The sequence below is a fragment of the Triturus cristatus genome, chromosome 4_2 (assembly GCF_964204655.1).
Source record: "Triturus cristatus chromosome 4_2, aTriCri1.1, whole genome shotgun sequence".
In the NCBI taxonomy this organism is placed as follows: Eukaryota; Metazoa; Chordata; class Amphibia; order Caudata; family Salamandridae; genus Triturus; species Triturus cristatus.
This window is the reverse complement of record NC_140586.1, coordinates 285,176,564-285,196,365: the sequence shown is the minus strand read 5'-3', so window position 1 is coordinate 285,196,365 and position 19,802 is coordinate 285,176,564. Positions and strand designations below refer to the sequence as shown.

The 19,802-nt window shown below is 44.3% G+C and overlaps 1 protein-coding gene across 1 annotated transcript in view; it reads left to right on the top strand.

The window, feature by feature from the left end:
- The first annotated feature begins 552 nt into the window (after positions 1-552).
- The window catches only part of TSEN15 (tRNA splicing endonuclease subunit 15), a 131,657-nt gene continuing 112,407 nt past the window's right edge, over positions 553-19,802 (top strand). The window contains exon 1 of the mRNA XM_085601534.1: positions 553-1,122. Coding sequence (XP_085457660.1) covers positions 607-1,122 — 516 coding nt within the window. The 5' untranslated portion in view covers positions 553-606. The remainder of the gene's footprint in view (positions 1,123-19,802) is intronic.

The following is a 19,802-nucleotide window of genomic DNA, read 5'->3' as shown; positions in this document are numbered from 1 at the left end:
GACCTGTTACCCTCTGTAAACCTGTGGGCCTTTGTACTATATTGTAATTTACTTTTATTAAATACTTTAAACAGTATCTGCTTCGTTTTCTGTTCCATAATACTCAGCTCTTCGGACCATGCCTACAGATATGATTCAGGAAGACGACTCACGATTTTTTTGGTGCAAAGAGCTATATTTGAGCTGTTTCCTGCATAAAATATCCTGCAATTCAATGGAAATCAATGAACAAAATAACGCCCCACTAGTTTTTTTTAACATCTCTCCCTCTTTTTAGTCTTAAAATGTTGGCATAGATGACTGAGCGTTGGAACGACTTTCAAGGGTCTGAAAACTAACAAAAAACGACTCATTATTGGATAAAAATCACGAATTGAAGGCTAAAATTAAAAACTAAGATTAAACGTTAATATTGTATAACTGTATTTGAGAATTTTGATTGTTGTTCCTGCGTAATGTCTGTAATAGTGAACTAAAAATAATACCGTTCCAAAATGGCCGCCTTTTATGACAGTATCTTTTGGCAACCCATACAGTGTGTGCTGGTGAAGCTGTCCGAGCGTAAGAGATAGACAAAGGACAAGTCACAAATGTGTGTGTTACACCATGACTGAGAAAAGAGAGCTCCTAGGGACTTCGGTTACTCATGGAGACGTCACCTTGCTGCCGGCATCCCAGGATAGAACTAGACAGGAAACAGATGAAGCAGACAGCATGAATGAGGAAGCCCACGGAAATGTCATGCCAGGTGCACCTCATAAAGGCAGCATGGAGGAGGCAACCCCGGGAGACGGCACGCAGGGAGCATCAGCCCAAGAGTGCAGTATGCATGAGGCGACACAGGCGAGCAGCATGCATCAGGTAGCTCACGAAGACAAGGTGCAGGAAGTTATGCAGGAGACAACTCACGGTAGCAGCATGCAGAAAGTAACGCAGGAGAGCAGCGTTCAGGAGGGAAAAGGGGGAAGCAACGTAGAGAAGGAAGCAGAAAACAACACCATTCGGCAAGATAAACAGAAGAGTAAAGTTCAGAAGCAACCCCAAATGCACAGCAAGCAGGTGGCAGCCCAGATAGGCAGAGTGCCAGAGAGTCGTAGAGACTGGATACAGCGCCACCCCAAGGTAGAGGCAACTCTTTTCATTACATGGAAATGTTGTGTGACAACACATGTTCTCCATTGTGGCAATAGGAATGTGCACCTGTCTGCGATGTATTGTAACATTAGGAGCATTCACACTATTGAAATAAATTGAGACACTAACAGCAATTTATTTGTTTTTTTAGATGGTGCTTAATACTGCATTGCTATTTGTACAGTATTATTATTCTTTCTAGCTATAGAGGCATACGTTTTAAGTAGTAATAGTGCACATGTATCTTATTGGCGAGTATTGGGATCTGTGGAACATGTCTGTAACTGTAATGCACTACGACAATAGGGCCCTGCGCCCAGTAGAGATTCATTGAGCCTCTGCAACAAGATTTGCAACTCACAGTAACCTCTCCTCAAGCACTGGATATGAAGTGATGGTGTTAAGCTCATTCACTGTTCGATCATAAAGATTACAACCTGGTGCTTCACACACATTCACGCTCACTCTTCGGGTCAGATCCCAATAGAGTTTATGAACGAATGTTAAAATTAGAGACTGGAGATCTGATGTGGTTTTTGGACCCCCAATAAGTATCTATACATTAATTAATGCAAGGAAGTCATCTGACTCTTAACAGCTAGAGCGGTCGACCTCGAAGTTGTAGAACCGGGTTTGACCTCGGCAAGGACTCTCAACATCCTGTGATTCTGGGTAAATCGCTTAATCTCCCCGTGCCTAACAAAATAACCAAACATTGGCCTAGCCGATAGGTCTCGCCTTTGGGGCGTTATAAGTGTTTAGACAGAGCTATTGGTTTTGTTAACATTTTTAATATGTGTTGTAGAGCATTGTGAATGTTGTGCAGCATGTTGAAAATGTATAAGTTATAATAAAAAAAGTGTTATAACTATTTCTGTTACCTTATATCTAACCGAAAAAACATTATAGACAACTGAAGTATTGTACTAAAAACCAAAATGAATACAAAAAATGTGTTCTAGTTTATTTGTTTATGCAATGCTATCAATTTTTCCTTGCTAGTTGTAACTAATTGTTGATATAGCTTTTATTGTTAGGTGTGGGATATAAACAACGGGATGGTGGATGTTGTGAAATAGTATTTTAATTAGATAGGAGCAGTGGAGAGTTATTTGTGGAGAATTAATAGATGTCAAATTTGTATGCCAAACTGAAGTGGTGTGGAGTGATGCTGAGGTGGTTGTGAGTAGTGGCGGAGGTGATGCTTAGGTGATCCGGAATGATATTGAGGTGATGCTGAAGTGATGTTGCGCTAGTTCCGAGGTGATGCTTATGTGATGCTGAATGATACATACGTGGTACTGAGTGATGCTGAGGTGGTGCTGAGTGTTGTTGTGGTGATCAGTTATGCCGATGTTGTGTAGCTGAACTGTTGCTTATGTGGTGCCAAGTGATGTTGTTTTTGTGCTCTGTTGAGGTGTTGCTGAAGTGGTGCTGTGTGGGTTCTGAATTGCTGCTGGTGTGGGGCTGTGTAGGTGCTGAGCTGGTGTTGCACTGGTGGTGGTGCTGTGCTGATAATGAGGTGTTGCTGCAGTGCATCTGAGGTAGTGCTGTGCTGATGGTGACTTGTTGCTGCACTGGTGGTGGTGGTGCACTGATGAGGTGTTACTGTGTTGATGCTAATATTGTTATGTGGTGATAAGGTGCTTAGGTGGTACTGTGCTGGTGCTTAGGTGGTGCTGAGTGATGCAGAGGTGCTGCTTAATGATGCTGTGGTGGTGCTGAGTGATGCTGTGGTGGTAGTGAATAATACTTAGGTGGTGCTGAGTGATGTTGAGGTGGTACTGAGTGATACTTTGTTGGTGCTGTGTTTGTGTTTAAGTGGCGCTTAGTAATATAAGTCTGGTGCTGCGCTGGTGCTGAGGTGATGCTGCACTGGTGTTGATGTGGTGCTGTGTTAATGCTGAAATTGTGCTGCATTAGGGATTATTTACTGCCGAGTTGGTGCTGTGCTAATTCCGTGGTGGGGTGAGTTGGTGCTGCGTTGCTGCTGTGCTGGGCTGGTACTGTACTGGTGCTGAATTGGTACTGTTTGATACTGAGGCAGTGGTGTGCTTGTGAAAGGTAGAAGTTGGTGCTTGTTAGTGCAATGGTTGGAAAGGAAGTACGCACCACAGCTGTGCACTGTGCAGAGATGTCAAAGGTAGCACGCACCACAGCTGCGCAGAGGTGTGAAAGGAAGCGCGCACCACAGTGCTGAAAAATGTGAATGTTAAAAGGGGCAGTCAATTTGTAAGCTGTGTACTGTGCAATGGGGGGAAAGAAAGCACGCACCACAGCTGTACACTGTGCAGAGATGTGAAAGGTAGCACGCACCACAGCTAAGCAGAGGCATTATTTAGCAGCCGGTGCCAGCAAGCACGCACAAAAAGCAAGTGCTAATAATTAAGTGCCCATGTGCGCAAAGGCAGACACCTGCTCAAATTAAGCCCCCAGCAAGGGCCTGCGTTACGCCCCTGGATCGAGCGAGCACCAAAAGCAATGTGGGGAAAGGAAACACGCACCACAGCTGTGCACTATGCAGAGATGTCAAAGATAGCACGCACCATAGCTGTGCAGAGGTGTGAAAGGAAGCACGAAAACGCTAATGTTAAAAGGTGCGGTCAATTTTTAAGATGGTACCGAAAAAGAGACGACTATAGAGGCCAACTACAGAGTACAGCAAATGTCTTGAAAATAACTTACTAATACAAAGATAACGGTGCGGGAAGAGAGTGCTGGAAAAAGAAGCGCGCACTCGTGTGGTGGTGGGGTCTGTCCCTTGGCCGGGCTGGAGGGGACGCGCCTTATTAGTATCTTATTGTCATGAATGCGAGTGCTGGAAAAGAAGCGCGCACTCTTGTGGCGGTGGGGTCTGTCCCTTGGCCAGGGTGGAGGGGACGCGCCTTGTAAGGAAAGCTGCAAGGTCTTGAAATGAAACATGATCTACAACAGATGGCACGCTGCGCGCACCTGCTGGCTCCCGACAGCTAAACTTTGTGGGAGTAAACATTTTTCAGAAAAGGTGGGACATGCACCCGCCTTTGGCCAATTTTGTGCGTTCATTTTTTAAAGCTACACGCAAAGGCCAATGGCATGTGTGGAAAATGGAACACCACACGCACGAGCTTGCAGAAAGTCTGAAGTGATTCCAAGAGGCCTTCTCCTAGGGCAGCGCATGCGCGCTGCGCTAGGCTCGACCTAAAAATGAATGTGTCTCTCTGTAACTCAACTGGGGCTCATGTGAACTGCTCTGATACCTTCGGGTCTAGTTCGCTCTATATAAACGCCCCCCCCCCCCAATAAAATTCTGTATACTCTTCTGCCATAGGCTTAAACTGCAAAAGTATGTATCTGTCACTTGAAGACATTACAGAACATCTCAATCTACTCCCTATAGTCCAGTTCTTTTCCCCTTCAGCTTGGAAATGTAAAGTCTTGTTTTCTTGTCAACGACTTTGAACTATAAAATCATTAAAATATGTGGGAATCGTCCGTTTGTTGATGCTAAGGTGACTTCAGATGCATGCATAACATGAAATACTCCCCTGAGGAGGTTGCTCAAAGACAGAAAATGTGGACATTTCCTCACACCTTTTTCAGTAGAATATCATCTCCAACTAGGCCCTGCTTGCAAGAAGAAAACTCCTTAACAGATGCGCTAAAATCAGTATATGTCATCGCTGACTGATATACCTACTGAGGGAAAGCATTCGAGGCCTGGGACCCTCTCTTGCTCAACCAAAATTCACAAACTGTGAATCACGTGAGCAAACTTCTGCTGTACTTGACAATTGGATATTAATCTTGCTGAGAGCATCCAAAGTGTTTTGGAGTGGTTATTCCTCTGAAGTTGGATTGGGGTAGGTGGAAGAAAGATTAATTTTCTCTTCCAAAGTATGTTGGGAACTCCAAAGTGAAGTGAAGCTTCAATTTGAGAATGTGTGTGTCTGGAAACTGCCCAAGCCATAAACCTGAAAGCCAAAGTTACACAAGCGATTGGCCGCTGAGATGATTGTGAAACTGATTATTTGTCTGATAAGAACCTCAGGGAGATCCTCCCTTAATGGTATCAAAAGGATACCTGTGCTGTGACTCGAAAAATAGTGGAAAGTCCCAAGAGGGACATAGGAAAGGACCTAGGCACCTGCAAAAATTTGAGAAGTCACACCATGTAAGGTGTGACTTCTTCAAACTACACTATAGTTCCCTCGAGGCCCTGATGAGGACCACTGTACTCTCAGGATAAAGAGAGACTGCCAGCCCTTTAAAAAAAATTCCCAGCAAGATCTGTACTCTGAAGATTGCCTCACATTCTTAGACTTTACTGATTCTTGATCCACATTGGTTCGGAAAGGAGGTTCAAGGATGGTACTATACAGTTAAGCATTACTTTCTTCTAGACTTGAATCACACTGTGCCACTTTGCAGTGCTAGTTGTTCTGTAGCAAATACGGAAACTTGGAAGAACACTGGCCCTATCTGTGACTGTCTGCCTCAGCGGTGGGAACCTTTCATTTTCTCTTCTGAAACAAAATAATAAACAACAACCCTTATCTGAACATCAAGTTACAAATATATAGCCTCTGGAATAGGGAAATGAGAGGAAAGGCAAACAGTAGGTCTTTGGCTTTTTGCAGTAGAAATCATCAAGCTCCCCCACGCTGCTGTTTCTTGAAACTGAGAAGGCTACAGAGGCATCAAGGCATTGTGCCAGGGGAAATCCAAAACAGGATGTCTGAATCTCGTCCCTAATGTGGGGAAGACCTGGGGGAAACAAAAGTCTAGAGACAATAGGAGGTGCCTTGTAGGAGCATCCACCAGTTCTCTGTATCCACTCTTATATGCACTGCTGCCAGAGACATGCTGTAAGCTTGATCGGGCTCATTAATCTAGGGCCAGTAAGATGAATGATGTAGGCGCTGGTGATGCCCATTTGAAATGGAACAATCCCTCAACATATGGCTGAAACTCATGCAGTGGGCAAAGTACTGCTGCAAGTTCCCTCCAGTAGAAATGTTGTGCTTCTCTAGAATGTTAAAACCCATAGGTAGTAAGAGAGTTTCAGGTCTAATGGATGGAGGATTGAGGATGTGGCCTAATAGCTAGAGCGGTTGACCTCAAAGTTGTGGAACCGGTTCGAGTCTCGGAGGGATTCTCAACATCCTGTGATTCTGGGCAAAATCACCTAATATCCCTGTGCCTAACAAAATGAATGTGTCCGTCTGTAACGCAACTGATGTTCATGCAATGTGCTCTGATACCTTCAGGTTGAGTTTGCGCTATATAAAACTCTCCTCCAAAAAATGGCATGTGTCAAGACAGTCTACAGAGGCAGAACAGGAACCTTCAGTTTAGCATTTCCGGACTATTCACTATTTCTAAATTCTGGCAAGACAGAAATTGAATGCTCCAGCATGAATGCTGTGTTACACTAGGATTCCAAAATGTAGGTAAGCCCATAGTTCTAACAGAAGAGCCACAGATAGGACCCCCTGAAGGCTGGTCCATTATAGAGCTGGAGTCTTTGTTCTTACCACAGTTTATGTAAGGTGAAAAGCCTAGCAGATTGGGTTTTGAGGATTCATGACTCTCCACAGATCTGTTAAGAACTGGTTCTCTTGTTGGTAGTTTAAGAATATGCAGGTATATCAAAGTTTGATTCCTGGATAGGTCACCAATCAAGCAGTCATCAAAGTACAGGTAGTCAACTCGTGCCTCTGGTCTTGAGGAACAAGAATGTGCAGTTACTCATCCTCAAAGACTAAGGATGGTAGAAATTCCCAGTGGGATCCCTGTACTCTGATGGTGTCATTGTTTTCACCTTGAAATGAAAGCAAGGCTTCAGAAATTGAAGGCCTCAAAGTGTATAAGCAGTCAAAAACGTCTTGAGTGCTTTTCCAGCCGCAATGCAATTGGAAAAATGCCTTGATCTTTTCTCCTGTCTTTTACAAGCACCACCACTCTCTCAACCAGAAGCTTCAGCACCTGGGAATTAATGGCTTTCTGCTTCAGTCTGCTTTGTGGAAATGGAATCAAAGTAACTGCGGAGTCTGACTTTGGGAAGATGATGTCTTCTTGTGTTAAGAACCCCATGGTCTAATACTGAATCTAACCAGGTGTCATAGAAATGAGTGATCTTTCTACCTACCAAAATGGAAACAAACCTGATTCTTTGTATACTCAAGGCCTGGTACTTTGAAGTGTCTCTTAGCAATGGGAATCTCAGTGTTTAATTTGACCCTGTGGTTGCAGGTGCGTCTGCCGCGACTCTTTTTTTGGGACTGGCACTTATGTTTCCTCATCAGACTGTAAGCAAAGAGTGAAAAAAAAATTTGGGGGAAGAGGGAGGAAGAGAAAGACGGAAAAAATGTGGTTAAGTGAGAATGCAGGAACCTTGAAGAGTGACTTAAACTGACAGTTAGTGTCTAGTGGTGGGTGAAAGAGAAATTACATGGAATCAAGACTATGCAGCATTGGTATTCGACATACCGATGTTCGATAGCACCAGCTGCGGGCGTTTGACTGAAATTTTGGGCCTGGCACTTATTCTTTTACAAATTAAGAACTGGGTAGTCTTATTGGCGTCCTGGTACCTTCCAGTTCCTTGTCATTATCTGGTAAAAGCATTCACCTATTGTTCCGAATCAAGCACTCTACTTATCAGATTTTTATTTTACTCATTATGATGGGTCTATGCATGTGTCCCCTGCTCACTATGCCACATAAATCATGCTGTACCTCCATGACGAGGCCTAACTAGGCAGAGACCAGTCTGTGGTGAATGAGTGACGATATTCCGCCAGCTGGAATTACGCTGTGCCTTCACAGAGCTGTCATTAGAAGAAATGCGTCTTTCTTACACATTCGTTCAGCACGCAGGTCGGTATAATAACTTGCTTAGGGGGCCGCTGGATTTTCGAATAGGTTACTTTACTATTCCAACTCCAGAATGCACAACAGTAGGGAAGATGTTGGACTTTAAATCCAACACCATTCCATCAGTGCTCCCCCCTAAGGCAAGTCGTTATAACAACTTACGTGCTGAACAAATGCGTACTAAAGGCGCATTCGTTCTTTTGCCGGCGCTGTAAAGGCACAGCGCGATTCCAGCTGGAGGAATATCGCCACTCATTGCTGAACTTGAGTGCTCTTTTCAGCTCCTTATGAGTTAATGGCTCTTTTGAGTGATATCCCCATGTCAAGTGTGCTTTTCTAGCAATGGATATACAAGTTAATAATTGATCCCCTTATTTAGTATACGCAATCTGCAATGTGCCATTTTATAATCGGCCATCCGTTGGTATTCCAGCCCTCTGCCACATCTTCATTTCTACACTTTGGCTTTGATGTCTAGTCAATCTGGCAAAAACCTCCCACTTGACCTCTATTTCTTTGCTCTTTAGGACTTAATCTGCTCCACTGGGTTACTAATGTACTCTCTGAGACATACAACAGTATTACTTTATCAAAATGTTTTATTTAAAAAAAAAAAAAGATTTCATTATTGGTAGACAAAACATTAAAAACCATACATATTATTAAAACTTTTTTCTATTTTACCTTATTTTGACATAGTAGATGTACCATTTATACATGGGCAAATCTCGTAACCATTTTCACACACAAAGTAAAATGTTCTCGACGAAACTCCTAACAGTTAATCACATACTCATACTACTTCTTGCATCCACAGTCATACTTTTCCGTACCATCCACACTAAAACCCTACCCAAGAACACATAATGGTCAAACAAGGGACAAAGATGTTGGAATCTCCGTGACCGTGTTGTGTGCTGGGTGCAAACACAGACAGGTCGACGCACGTTTCGGTGCTGTTAGCCACGTTTTAACCACCTCCTTCAGGACCGTCAAATTTTACCAACTTTAAGCGAGTGGTAGGAGTATCTGTAATATTAAAAAGTACATGTCTCAGAGAACCCATTTGTTAAATATAATTTATGCTAAATTGATTGAACCCAAACAAGCTCCAAAAAGTGATTCAAGCTCAAAAAGGTACGATGTAAAGACCTCATTCCAAAGTCACCACAGATGTGTGAGGGCCTTAGAAAGCTTTGAAAAGACAAAAATTAGGAGGAAAGGAAGGACAAAAATATGTCCAGGAATTCCCGCATCACCAAAAACGTGAGTTAATAAATAGGCTGATGTTATGACCTTTCAAACATGTAGATTCAACTCTAAAGTGATTTGTTAGTAAAATTGCGTTGTATTTATCCCCTCAAGGGAACACGAGATATGCATAGGTGTGCAATTCTCTTACCTTACAGAAGGATGCAATATTGGGAATCTTCTAAAAGCACCACTTTTCGATGGATCAATGATGTAGATGGTATATCACTGAGGTGTATTAACCTCTTCTCTAAACTAAATGCTTGAGGCTCTATATTCCACTGTAAGTAATGAGTAAATTAGGGATGCCATTGATCTAAACGCAGTGTCTTGCTGCTACCTATATGCTAATACCTATTTATATCTACCTGATGAAAGTAGGAATCCACTGCACCGTCTCACTTCAAATAAATATTGTTAGCCAGGTAGTTTATCAGTCATCTCACTAGGTATGGAGCGTCCTCAATCCCTATAGAGGGAAAAATGCATTTTCATTTTGATTGTATAAAAGAGGTAAACCATAACCAAGTCAATTCCATCCATTACATGTAACTTAGACAGTGTGTGAACACACATACACACCTGTTGGTATATATTTCTTTCTATGCCATAAAGTATAACGTCATGTCGACTATGACCTATTTTCACTGTGCAAGAGTGTGGTTACCAGATTATCCCAGTATTCCAGTCTTCATTTATTTTGTAATCACTGGTACAAAACCAGCATTTGCAATGCAATAGGTCCCACAGTTACGACAGTTTCAGCTATTGGCATTGTAAATAGCAATGCCTTTTATTTATGTTTTTGAAACAAAAACAAAAATAAAAGGCATTATGATTTGCAATGTCAATAGCTCAAACTCTCGTAAATGAGAGACCTATTGCATTTCAAATGCTCGTTTCTCTTCTCTCAGCTCAAGTTAAAGCGATTTCTCAGCGAAGCTCACTACCAAAGCCCGTATTAATTAGAGGGCATGTGTGAAGCTCGGCCTTCCTCTCGGCAGTTGCAAACACGCACTGGTACCAGCAAGCAAGCACTGGCAAGTTTAAATACTGTTCCCTGGTATTCGCTTGGGTTTTCGTTTTCAAGCTTGTGGCTACTAGTTCTCTCTCCTACTTGATCTTTCATGCCAAGCACAGAGAATGAGTATTGGGAATCAGTGGAGGAGGAGCAGATGCTTTTCCCATCCATGAGGATTTGGTTAATGCGATTGATGCTGCGCTACAGAGAGCAATCTCATCAGCCTTGGAGCCCCTGAATAGACAAACTATTGAAATTACAGCCCAACACAGCATTTTATTTCCTGGCAAGGAAGATAGGGAGCACCCTCAGGGGCAAAGGTGCCTCAAAAACCCGCCGCCGAGGCTAGGGCTGTTTCACCACCCTCAAACTCATTCGAGAGATTGCATAAAGCCTTACTGAAGCTGCGTAATTTCCAACCTGGGTTTACCCCCGATGAGGATTCCCATTCTCCACAGGGAGCAGATGCAAATGCCGGGGACGACTCCGATACCCCTGACGGGGATTCTGGTGAAGAACCAGGCCCCAGTAGACCATTGCTGCAAGAGGAGGGCGCCACTGGATTCAGCTGGTTTGCCAGATGTGCTAAATTCGGCAGACATATATCATCCTATCTCCTTAGATAGCATACTAGCTGACAAGTTGCCGCAATATGGGACCAGCCACATTCAAAAGCCAATGGACAAAGGGGTCCGGGGAAGACTGAGGGCAGAATGCCCTAGACCCTTGTTGGCTGGGAAGGTTGCCTGTACCCCCAAGACCTACAGTAAGATGGTGAGATCTATTGCCATTAAAGACCTGAACTAGATGCATTCAGGGAATTGTAGTATTGATTCGGTTCAATTGAACCAAGCACCCAAACATGATATCTAAAAGGAATGTGCATGTCTGAATCCCTGTCGAGACGGAGCCAGCTGAAATCAATAGCATATGCCCATTCTCGGAATTAAACAGAAGGACTCACCTAGCGTCGAGTGGGCTCCCCTGCGTGCCCCAGGCGCTCAGATTCCATGCAGCACCTCTCTGCTCCGCTTTCCGTCCAAGCACTGCTGCTCCGGAGCCCCTGCAAAATTGTTTACCCACTGAAGGAGAGGGGGATCTGTCCAAGACCAGGCCCGGCTTCAACAGACCGAAGCAGCGCTGTTCTGAGCTGCGTTGCTGCCGTCACAACCTAACAGGATCTCAAGCACAGAGAGGGGGGCGGAAACAAAGGGAACTTGGACAACGGGAGGGGAGCGTGAGCATGGAAAACACAGACCACGGGAGGGGTTCGGGAATAAATGGAACGCGCGCGGACAACCGGAGGGGGCGGGAGGAAGGAGAACACGAACAACGGGAGGGCGGTGGGTAAAAAGTAAAGAACAACACAGAATGCGTGCGTACAAAGGGAGGGGCGGAAGGAAATAGAACACGAACAACGGGAGGGGGTGGGTACAAAGTAAAGCACAACACTGAAACTAACTAGGAAAGTCAGCATTTTCAGTCCGAAGACATGATGCTCATAATCCGATTCCGTTCTCATTACTATTGCCTACATAGACAACAACTTGCAGACGTTGGTATGTTTATTGATGGTGAAACCATACCGATGGTATGTATAATTTGCCTACTGTGGCTGTTATAGCAGATAAAAAACCTGTAGTGGCAAAGACCTAAGAGACCAAAGTAGCACACCTCAAATCTGGTTGTACCAAATTGACACGACTTAGCAACAAATAGTTGTAAGAACAGGAACTACATTGCTTACACTTGCCACTCTTGGGTGACATGGTAATGCTCAACCCCCCCATGTCTAAACTTAGACATAACATTAAACAAGACGCTGGATACCCATTTCTCAACCGTCTATCAAGTTGTGCCATTTAATAATCGACCATCCAGCCCTCGGCTACATCTTCATTCCTACACTTTGGCTTTGATGACCAGTCTACATGTACACCATATTGGTAGCTCAGGTGCATATGCATGAAAAGTTTTGGTTTCATTAAACACCTGTTCCAACAACAACAAGTGTCATCTCAGCCATCCATCTGGAAATCCATTGGGATTAACCCTCTAAGTAATGAAGTTTGAGACCTGGCAATTGCAGAGCTCCCTCCACTGCAGGCATTTGGAGCGTTCACAATGTTATAGTGTCCGTAACTCCATAGCAACTCTGTCATCAGGACACCTAATCACCAAATAAGGTGGGTCTTAATATGACTGGCTGATTTAAAAATGATAAAACACTCTTGGCAAAATGGCCATTTTGGAAAAAGCAAAAATACCCATCATTATTAGTGGTAGTTTCTGCTCGAAGGAAACATTGTGACTCAGGGCCGAAATAGTTGATCTTATTTCACCAGCTATAACGTCACCTCGAACACACACCCTTTCATGGCTGTGGCAAGTAGTGGTCCACAATCATGGTCCAACGTTGGTTATATCGGCGATAGATAGGACTTGTCCCAGTTTGCTTGCAATACAGGTCACCAAAGTTCTTTAGCATTGCAATTATGAAGTCTAGACCTGTAATGACACCATTCAAATATAGAAGCACATTACCTGCATATAATGAAATAATGTTTCTTTCCGGCTATCACAAGTTATCAGGGTCTCTCATTTTACTCACCGACGACTTTCTGATTGGAGCAAACAGGAGAAGCTGTTTAGTGCTTCTATGAACACACTAAGACTCCAACATAGCCTGTCTTGTGCAAGCACGGGCACTGGTACATGCAAATAGAAGCCTAACTCAAGTAAGTGAGGCATTCCCCATCTCGAATCTTTCAGGACTAAGAACAAGTCTGTGAGAAGCTGACTTGGTATATGGTGTACACTAATGTAAGTGGGCACCCTGCACCATCCAGACAATCCATATGGTGTTTGTAGTGGTCTTAGATAACCTTAGAAAGCTCTCTAAGTGGTAGCGTTGGAGAGCAGCCTTCAGGCTTAGTCTAGAAGGAGTGTAAAGCAGCTTGTTTTACCAGAATGTAATCTTATAGGTATTGATTAAGAGAAAAAGAACCACACAGTGTTTTTATAAAAATATTTATTTATTATAGAACACTCACTAATACATACAGATTTCTCCTAACTGGAGATATACACAATGCGCATAATATTTTTCAATAGAAACAAGTAAGTAGCACATAATACACAGTGGACGCCAGGGGTAAACCAGACCATATACTAAAATAGTGGTATGCGAACCACGACGCGAGTGGTTCGCATACCACGGAGGCTGTGTGCAGAGTGGGAACACAACCGCGGGCTCAATACAAGTCAATGGGTGAGTCGTGGTAGCACTTTTAAAGAAGGACCCTTCTCAGTGGACCCTGAAGAAACCCTGTAGAAGACAGAAAGTTGGAGAGCCACCCCACCCGTGGATACCCTAGGAACCAGGATAACTACACCAGTGAAGCCGGGTGCATAGTGGTGAGGTGGCGTCATAAACTGCTGTTGAACACAATGGAGGACTTAAGGAAAATGCCGCTGCTAGAGAAGGTGAAAGTGTCCTGTGGAACCGAAAGGTGGATTCAAGATGAGAAGTACCTGCAAGCAGAGGGGACAGAGTCTATGCCACTCAGGAGTGACCAGGAGGCACGGAAGCCGAATGCCCACCAACGTCGGCTACTGCAGGAGAGTTGACGGTGACCTTGTAGCTGCAGCTGTGCGGCCCATGCATCGCTGTGGAAGATCAGGAGCCATTTATGAGCTGTCCCGCTTTGGATGTCGAGAGTTGAGGAGTCGGTGTCCGTCTGGAGCACTAACAAGCCTTGGCAATTGCAAACAACGTGGAAAGCGAAGAAGGTGCAGGTTCTGGACCAACAAGGTCCAAATGACTCACCACAAGCAGTAGAGTCAGAGCAGGCCCCAAGCAATCAGGGGAGCCCGCTGAAATCAAAGAAGACCCTCAAGGGGACCCACGGGCCGGTGGCACTGGAGTCGCGAGAGGACCTTGAGCATCACACTAAAGATGCAAACCCACGATGCAAGTGATGTGGTGAGGACGAAGATCTTGGTCATAGGAAATTCTTAAGGTTGGGGCTACTTGGAGCCCAAAGATCGTGGTGGAAGGAAGCCAACAAGCCTTTGCAACACCTCCCAGTATTAGCGCGCGTTATAAATCCAAATTTAATTTCATTTCAAGTCGACGCGGTGCACGGGGGTTCGGTTCCTGTGGCTCCTACGAGGGATACTGGCCGCAAACTTGGTGAGAGGACAGGGCAGGCCTCGAGGGATGTGAAGAACCACCACCTGTGTTGCTAAGCCTTTCGGAGTCTGTGGGAGCCCAGGTTCAGCAGACCAGTCAGCGTAGTTGCGGTGCCTGAGGATGCAGGGAAGTGACTCCTTCACTTCAAGGGAGGTTCCTTCAGGTGTCTTGGATGTCCACAGGCCTTGGAAGGTTCCTGTATAGAGCACCGGCACGGATGTTGCAGCAGAGGAGCAGGGCCACGAGACCAGGAGCAGCAGGAGTCTTCCGAGTTGCAGTATTTATTCCCAAAGCAAAGTCCAGCGAAGTGCAGAATGCCCAGAAAGTCAGAGATGAAGTGGTGTCTTGAAATGAATCTTGTCCCACGACGTATCTAGGGACCGACCCACAAGTAAGCCCGTAAGTAACCTAAGGAAAGGGTTGATAAGATTTTAAGGTTCCCTCCCAGGGAAGGGGTCGGAAAGTGGGGAGGATACTCCCATGTCCTTTGTCCAGTTTCGCACCAGAGCGGGAGCCAGTGGCTCACTGAGCTGGTTTAAACTGGACTATGCAAGGAGGGCACCAAATGTGCCAATCAAGCAGACTGAGTGGCGCTGGCCAGTGCCCCCATCCTGTCCTAATACACTAAACCCTGTCTGGGAGGAGGTCACACCTCCCTGTGACAGGATACCTATTGTTCTGCCTGGCTTAGCAGCAGGAGGGCAGAATTGTGTGTTTGGCCAGCAGCATCCATGTTGTGCTGTCTGAGTCTGGAAGACTAGTACCGGGAGCACTGAGTTTTATTTATTTATTAAGAAGTTTTATATAGCGCTGGCCAGACCCGAGGGTATTGGAGCACTTTACAACAGATTTAAAGCAGTAATCACATAAAAAGGCATAGGTAAACATAAATGTTCGGAAGACCCAGTGTGCTGTGCGTCATTGAGGTAGGGAAGTCCTGAGATAGCTTCGATGAGTGCACAATGTCTTGGGCTAAACCTCCTTCCGGGAAGAGAGAATGAGGAGGGGGTCGGGGAGCGGGGAAGAGGTCGGTAGTGGTGGAACATTGTCAAGGGGCTGCAGAGTGCCGGAAGAGGTAGGTTGTGGTGGAACATTGTCAAGGGGCTGCAGAGTGCAGGCTTGTGCGTTTCGGTGGCGGTTCTCGGTTCGGGAAGGCACGGTAGAGGTCTTTTAGGAGTCTTTTGAATTTTATAAAGGAAGGGATAGTCCTGATATTGGCTGGGATGGAGTTCGAGATTCCGGGTGCTTTCCAGCGAAGGATCGTGCAGTGGTTTTTTGTTTGTGTGTTTTCATAGGGATGAGTAGCAGGGTGTTGGAGCTCCTGAGGTTTCTTGTCTGGCCGGCTTTCTTGAGTTTGGAGGCCAGGTATTCCGGTTTCCCTGTGTGTAAGGCTTTGTGCGTGAGGCAGTCAGTTTTAAAGCTGGCACGCATTTCGACTGGGAGCCATTTTAGTTCTCTGGGTATCGGTGATAAGTGGTCATATTTCTTAACTCCGGTGACCATTTTGGCAGCTGCATTGAGAGTTGTTTTGAGGGCAGCTAGGTGGGATCGAGCTGTACCGTTGACGACTGCGTTCCCATAGTCGAGTCTAGAGGGCACCTGTGATTGGGTTGCTTGTTTGAGGTCCTTGGGCGGGATGAAGGGCCTAATTTTGTTGAGAAGCTTCAGATTGAGGAAGGCACTCTTCGCGGAGATCTTAATGTGTTTGGTCATGTTCAGTTTTGGGCCTAGGGTGATTCCTAGAGATTTTACAGAGTTAGCCAGGGTGAGATTACCGTTGAGGGCATCGATTGCTTTTAGCCACTCTACGATTTGAGGGTTTTCTTCTTTGTTGGAGATTAGGAGGATTTCGGTTTTGTCTTGATTGAGTTTAAGGTGGTTTGTTGATAGGCAGTGTTGAACTTCTCTAAGAGTGTTGTTGAGTCTTAAAATGTCGTTAATGGAGGAGGTTTCCAAGTAAATCTGGGTGTCATCTGCATATGGGTGGAAGGGGATGTTGGCTTTTTTGAGTAGGGTGGTGAGGGGTTCCATGTATATGTTAAACAGTTGAGGGGAGAGCACTGAGCCTTGGGGGACACCTGCGCTGAGAGCCTTCTGGAGCAGCTTTACAGTGCATGGAATCATGATTCCAACATGTTTGATTCTAAACATGACCGGGTTCTTTACAGCCAGTTTAGAGATGGCCGTCGTGTAAGGACGCATGGCCCCTTTATATGTTATATGGCTGACGCACTTACAACCCAGGAGAATGGCTCCGTAGTTTGTAGGGGTGATCTGCTCATGCAGGGGCGCTCTCACACTTAGAAGTGCACCCTGCCTTCAGGATTGAAATAGCCTACCTTAGGGGTGACTAGTAGGTTTTAAGTGCAGTGACCTCCGATATAGGGAAACCTATATCTGTCGTAAGCGGTGCTAGCACCAGCTTACACAGGCTTACATGGCAGGCCTGTAGTCACAACTTGAGTGGTCTCACATGTATGGCATAATACATCCTTCACCCCATGAGGGACTCCTGGTGTACCTATGCCCTGGGTACCTCAGTACCATATACTAGGGACTTATAAGGGTACACCATTAGGTAATCTGGGATGTACCAAAGTACTCACCATAACCAATTTAGGGGAGAAAGCACAAAGACTGTGTTCCTGATCAGCAGGATCCCAGTCATACTAGGCAAACAGTGGGGGTAACAATGAAAGCAGATCCTACTTTCCTACATGGGCTATATAGTTTATCAGTAAAACTGCATGTTGCCATTTTCCTTCCATTCAATAAAGAATGCTCTGTATGTAAAAGACAGTGCCTCCTTCTATCTTACAATTGTGCCTTAACAGTGTATATAGTTTCTAGTCTGTAGCACTCTTCTGTGCATCAATGAGAATCCAAAAAATCAAGTTTGGGAGAATGGATCACTTGTCCTGTGCTATCAGGGTCTGGGATCTTTGGAGTCTGTGTAAGAAAACCCTCATATGAGTACACAGGTCGGTGGCGGTGTATCTTGATTCTCCGCCTTCGTGTACTGTCACAGCATCATTCATTGGGTTTCTTTTTGTTAGGATGCTGTCCTCCACCTGGAGGTAGACCAGCTGATATTACAGTAGTATCCAGATATCAAAAATGGAGAGGGATGTGCAAAGTGCTCATAAGTGGTGAGGTTAAAATTCACTACTTCACTCTAAAAAATGCAGAAAAATTTTAATGAAAATACGAGTGAAGTGAGAAATTAAAATAAGAGTGATGTTATGATAGACAGAGTTAATAGTCTATTACATCAGTGAATAAGAACTGTGAATGAGGTCAACATGTTTCAGCCTTCTCGTGTATTCTTGAGGCTTTCGTCAGGACCAGAAAGTGAAAAGGGGGCCGTTGCGCCGCCTTTTTTTGTGATTAGGTGATCACAATTATATTAATTCCTTTAATGAGTTATTGGCTCTGTAATGAAAAATTTTTTTTGTAATTATACCCTCTTTACAGCATCAATGATACCATGACCATTTGTCTTATATAATTGATGGGGCTGTAACAGTAATTGTCTTACAATCATTGTGCTTCCAATCGAGCACTTCAACTAGGAAAATTACGCGCTAAAAACAACTGAGCAGTCAAGGAGAGATTGGCTTGTGGGCTACAAGAAGAGAATAGTCATGAAAGTGGTCGGAGATTCTAACTATGATTGTTCTGGTGTAATCACATAGAGTATTCGACTATTAAAATTAACAAACAATTAGACAGTCCGTAAGCGTCTAAATTTTCAAGACGGTAGAGTATGTTTCCCGTAAGTAATGGAGAGCGTACAATTAACCCATGGACATAACTAACTACCAATTGAAATGTTCGCCGCTTCTTAAGGGTCAATCTTCCTATATTAGTATAAGTATAATAATTGTCTTTTTTACCTTGCCCAATGTCTTGTTTGAGCTTCCTCGGGACCTCAGAGATCAAGAAACCTGTTCCTGTAAGGTTAAATGTTATTTAGTTAGATGCTCTTACCGCGTTAGTCTTCTGCCTCGTGGTAGTGAGTAGCAAGGGCTTACCGGTTCTTCATCACGCACTGCTTGTGCTGACTCTGATCGCCGTGTCCCGGTTAACGCGGGGCCGCGTATCGGTCGTTTTTACCTGTTTGGGTTTAGAAACTGAGGAGAGACTCTTATTCCTGCATCTGGTTGGCAGAGCGGTTGGCAAAGGTCTTCAATGTTTAGGAAAGAAGACTCAGGTGCACGATATACATTGGCAAAGGTCATGTTAAAGAGAATTAATTAAATGACTTAAGAAATAGCGTTTAAAGGAGTTATGTTAATGTGAGAGCTATTATTGAGTTTTATCATTCTTATTCTTTTGGGGAAACTATTCTTTCTAGGTGATAGCGTTAACGGTTTCTTTCAGATTGGCATCTGATTATATCTTTTCATCCAAATTATCACGCCAGTGTATGCCATGGGATAAAATCATTCAACCCTTCAATGTCTGTTTTAAGGCGATGTACCCAGCGCTGTTCTTTTTCGAAAAGGATGCGTTCAGCATTGTTTGTTGTTGTTGTCAGGGTTTCTAGTACTACCCACTTGAGATCTTCTGAATTGTGGTTATGCTCTATGTAGTGTTTACTCATTTTCGTCGTTGCTCTCTTGCAGTTCACATTGCTCTTATGTTCTCCTATGCGGAGTTTAACTTTACGGCATGTCATGCCGATGTACCTCTTTTGGCATGGGCAGGTGATCATGTATATCACGTGGCTAGTATTGCAGTTCGTATGATGTCTCAGGGTCCATGTGAGGTTAGGTAGCAAGTTAAGTTTTTTTGTAGCTGTAGTGAGCTTGCATACAACACATGACCCACATGGGTAATGGCCTGTAATGGGACTCATGTTCCAGAGTGATGTTATGTTCTCTTTTTTCTTGACTGAGGCTGGTCTGGTATGTACCAACTGATCTTTCAAGTTACGCGTTCTTTTGTTGGCAAACCTTGGTTTGGGCCATTGGAGGGTATTTGAGGTTAGTATCCTCCAGTTGCGATTTATTATTTTCTTTACAGTGTTGCTTGACGTGTTGTAAGTCGTGACACATGTTAGAAGGTCTGCAGGTGGTGTTTTAGATGTTACTTCAAGAAGACTCTCCCTCGCTTGATTGCGTGCTCTCTTTTGGCATTTTTTAATAATTCTGTCAGGGTAATCACGTTGGTGTAGTTTTATTTCCAGAGCTTTAGCTTGGTCTTTGTAGTCTCCAATGGTACTGCAATTACGTCTCAATGAGAATCTTCAGTTTACAGCTAACAGAAATGAAACAGCCCAAGCAGTGTACTATTTCCAATATACAGGTAAAGTAAGGATTGCTGATATGTGGCTAGCCA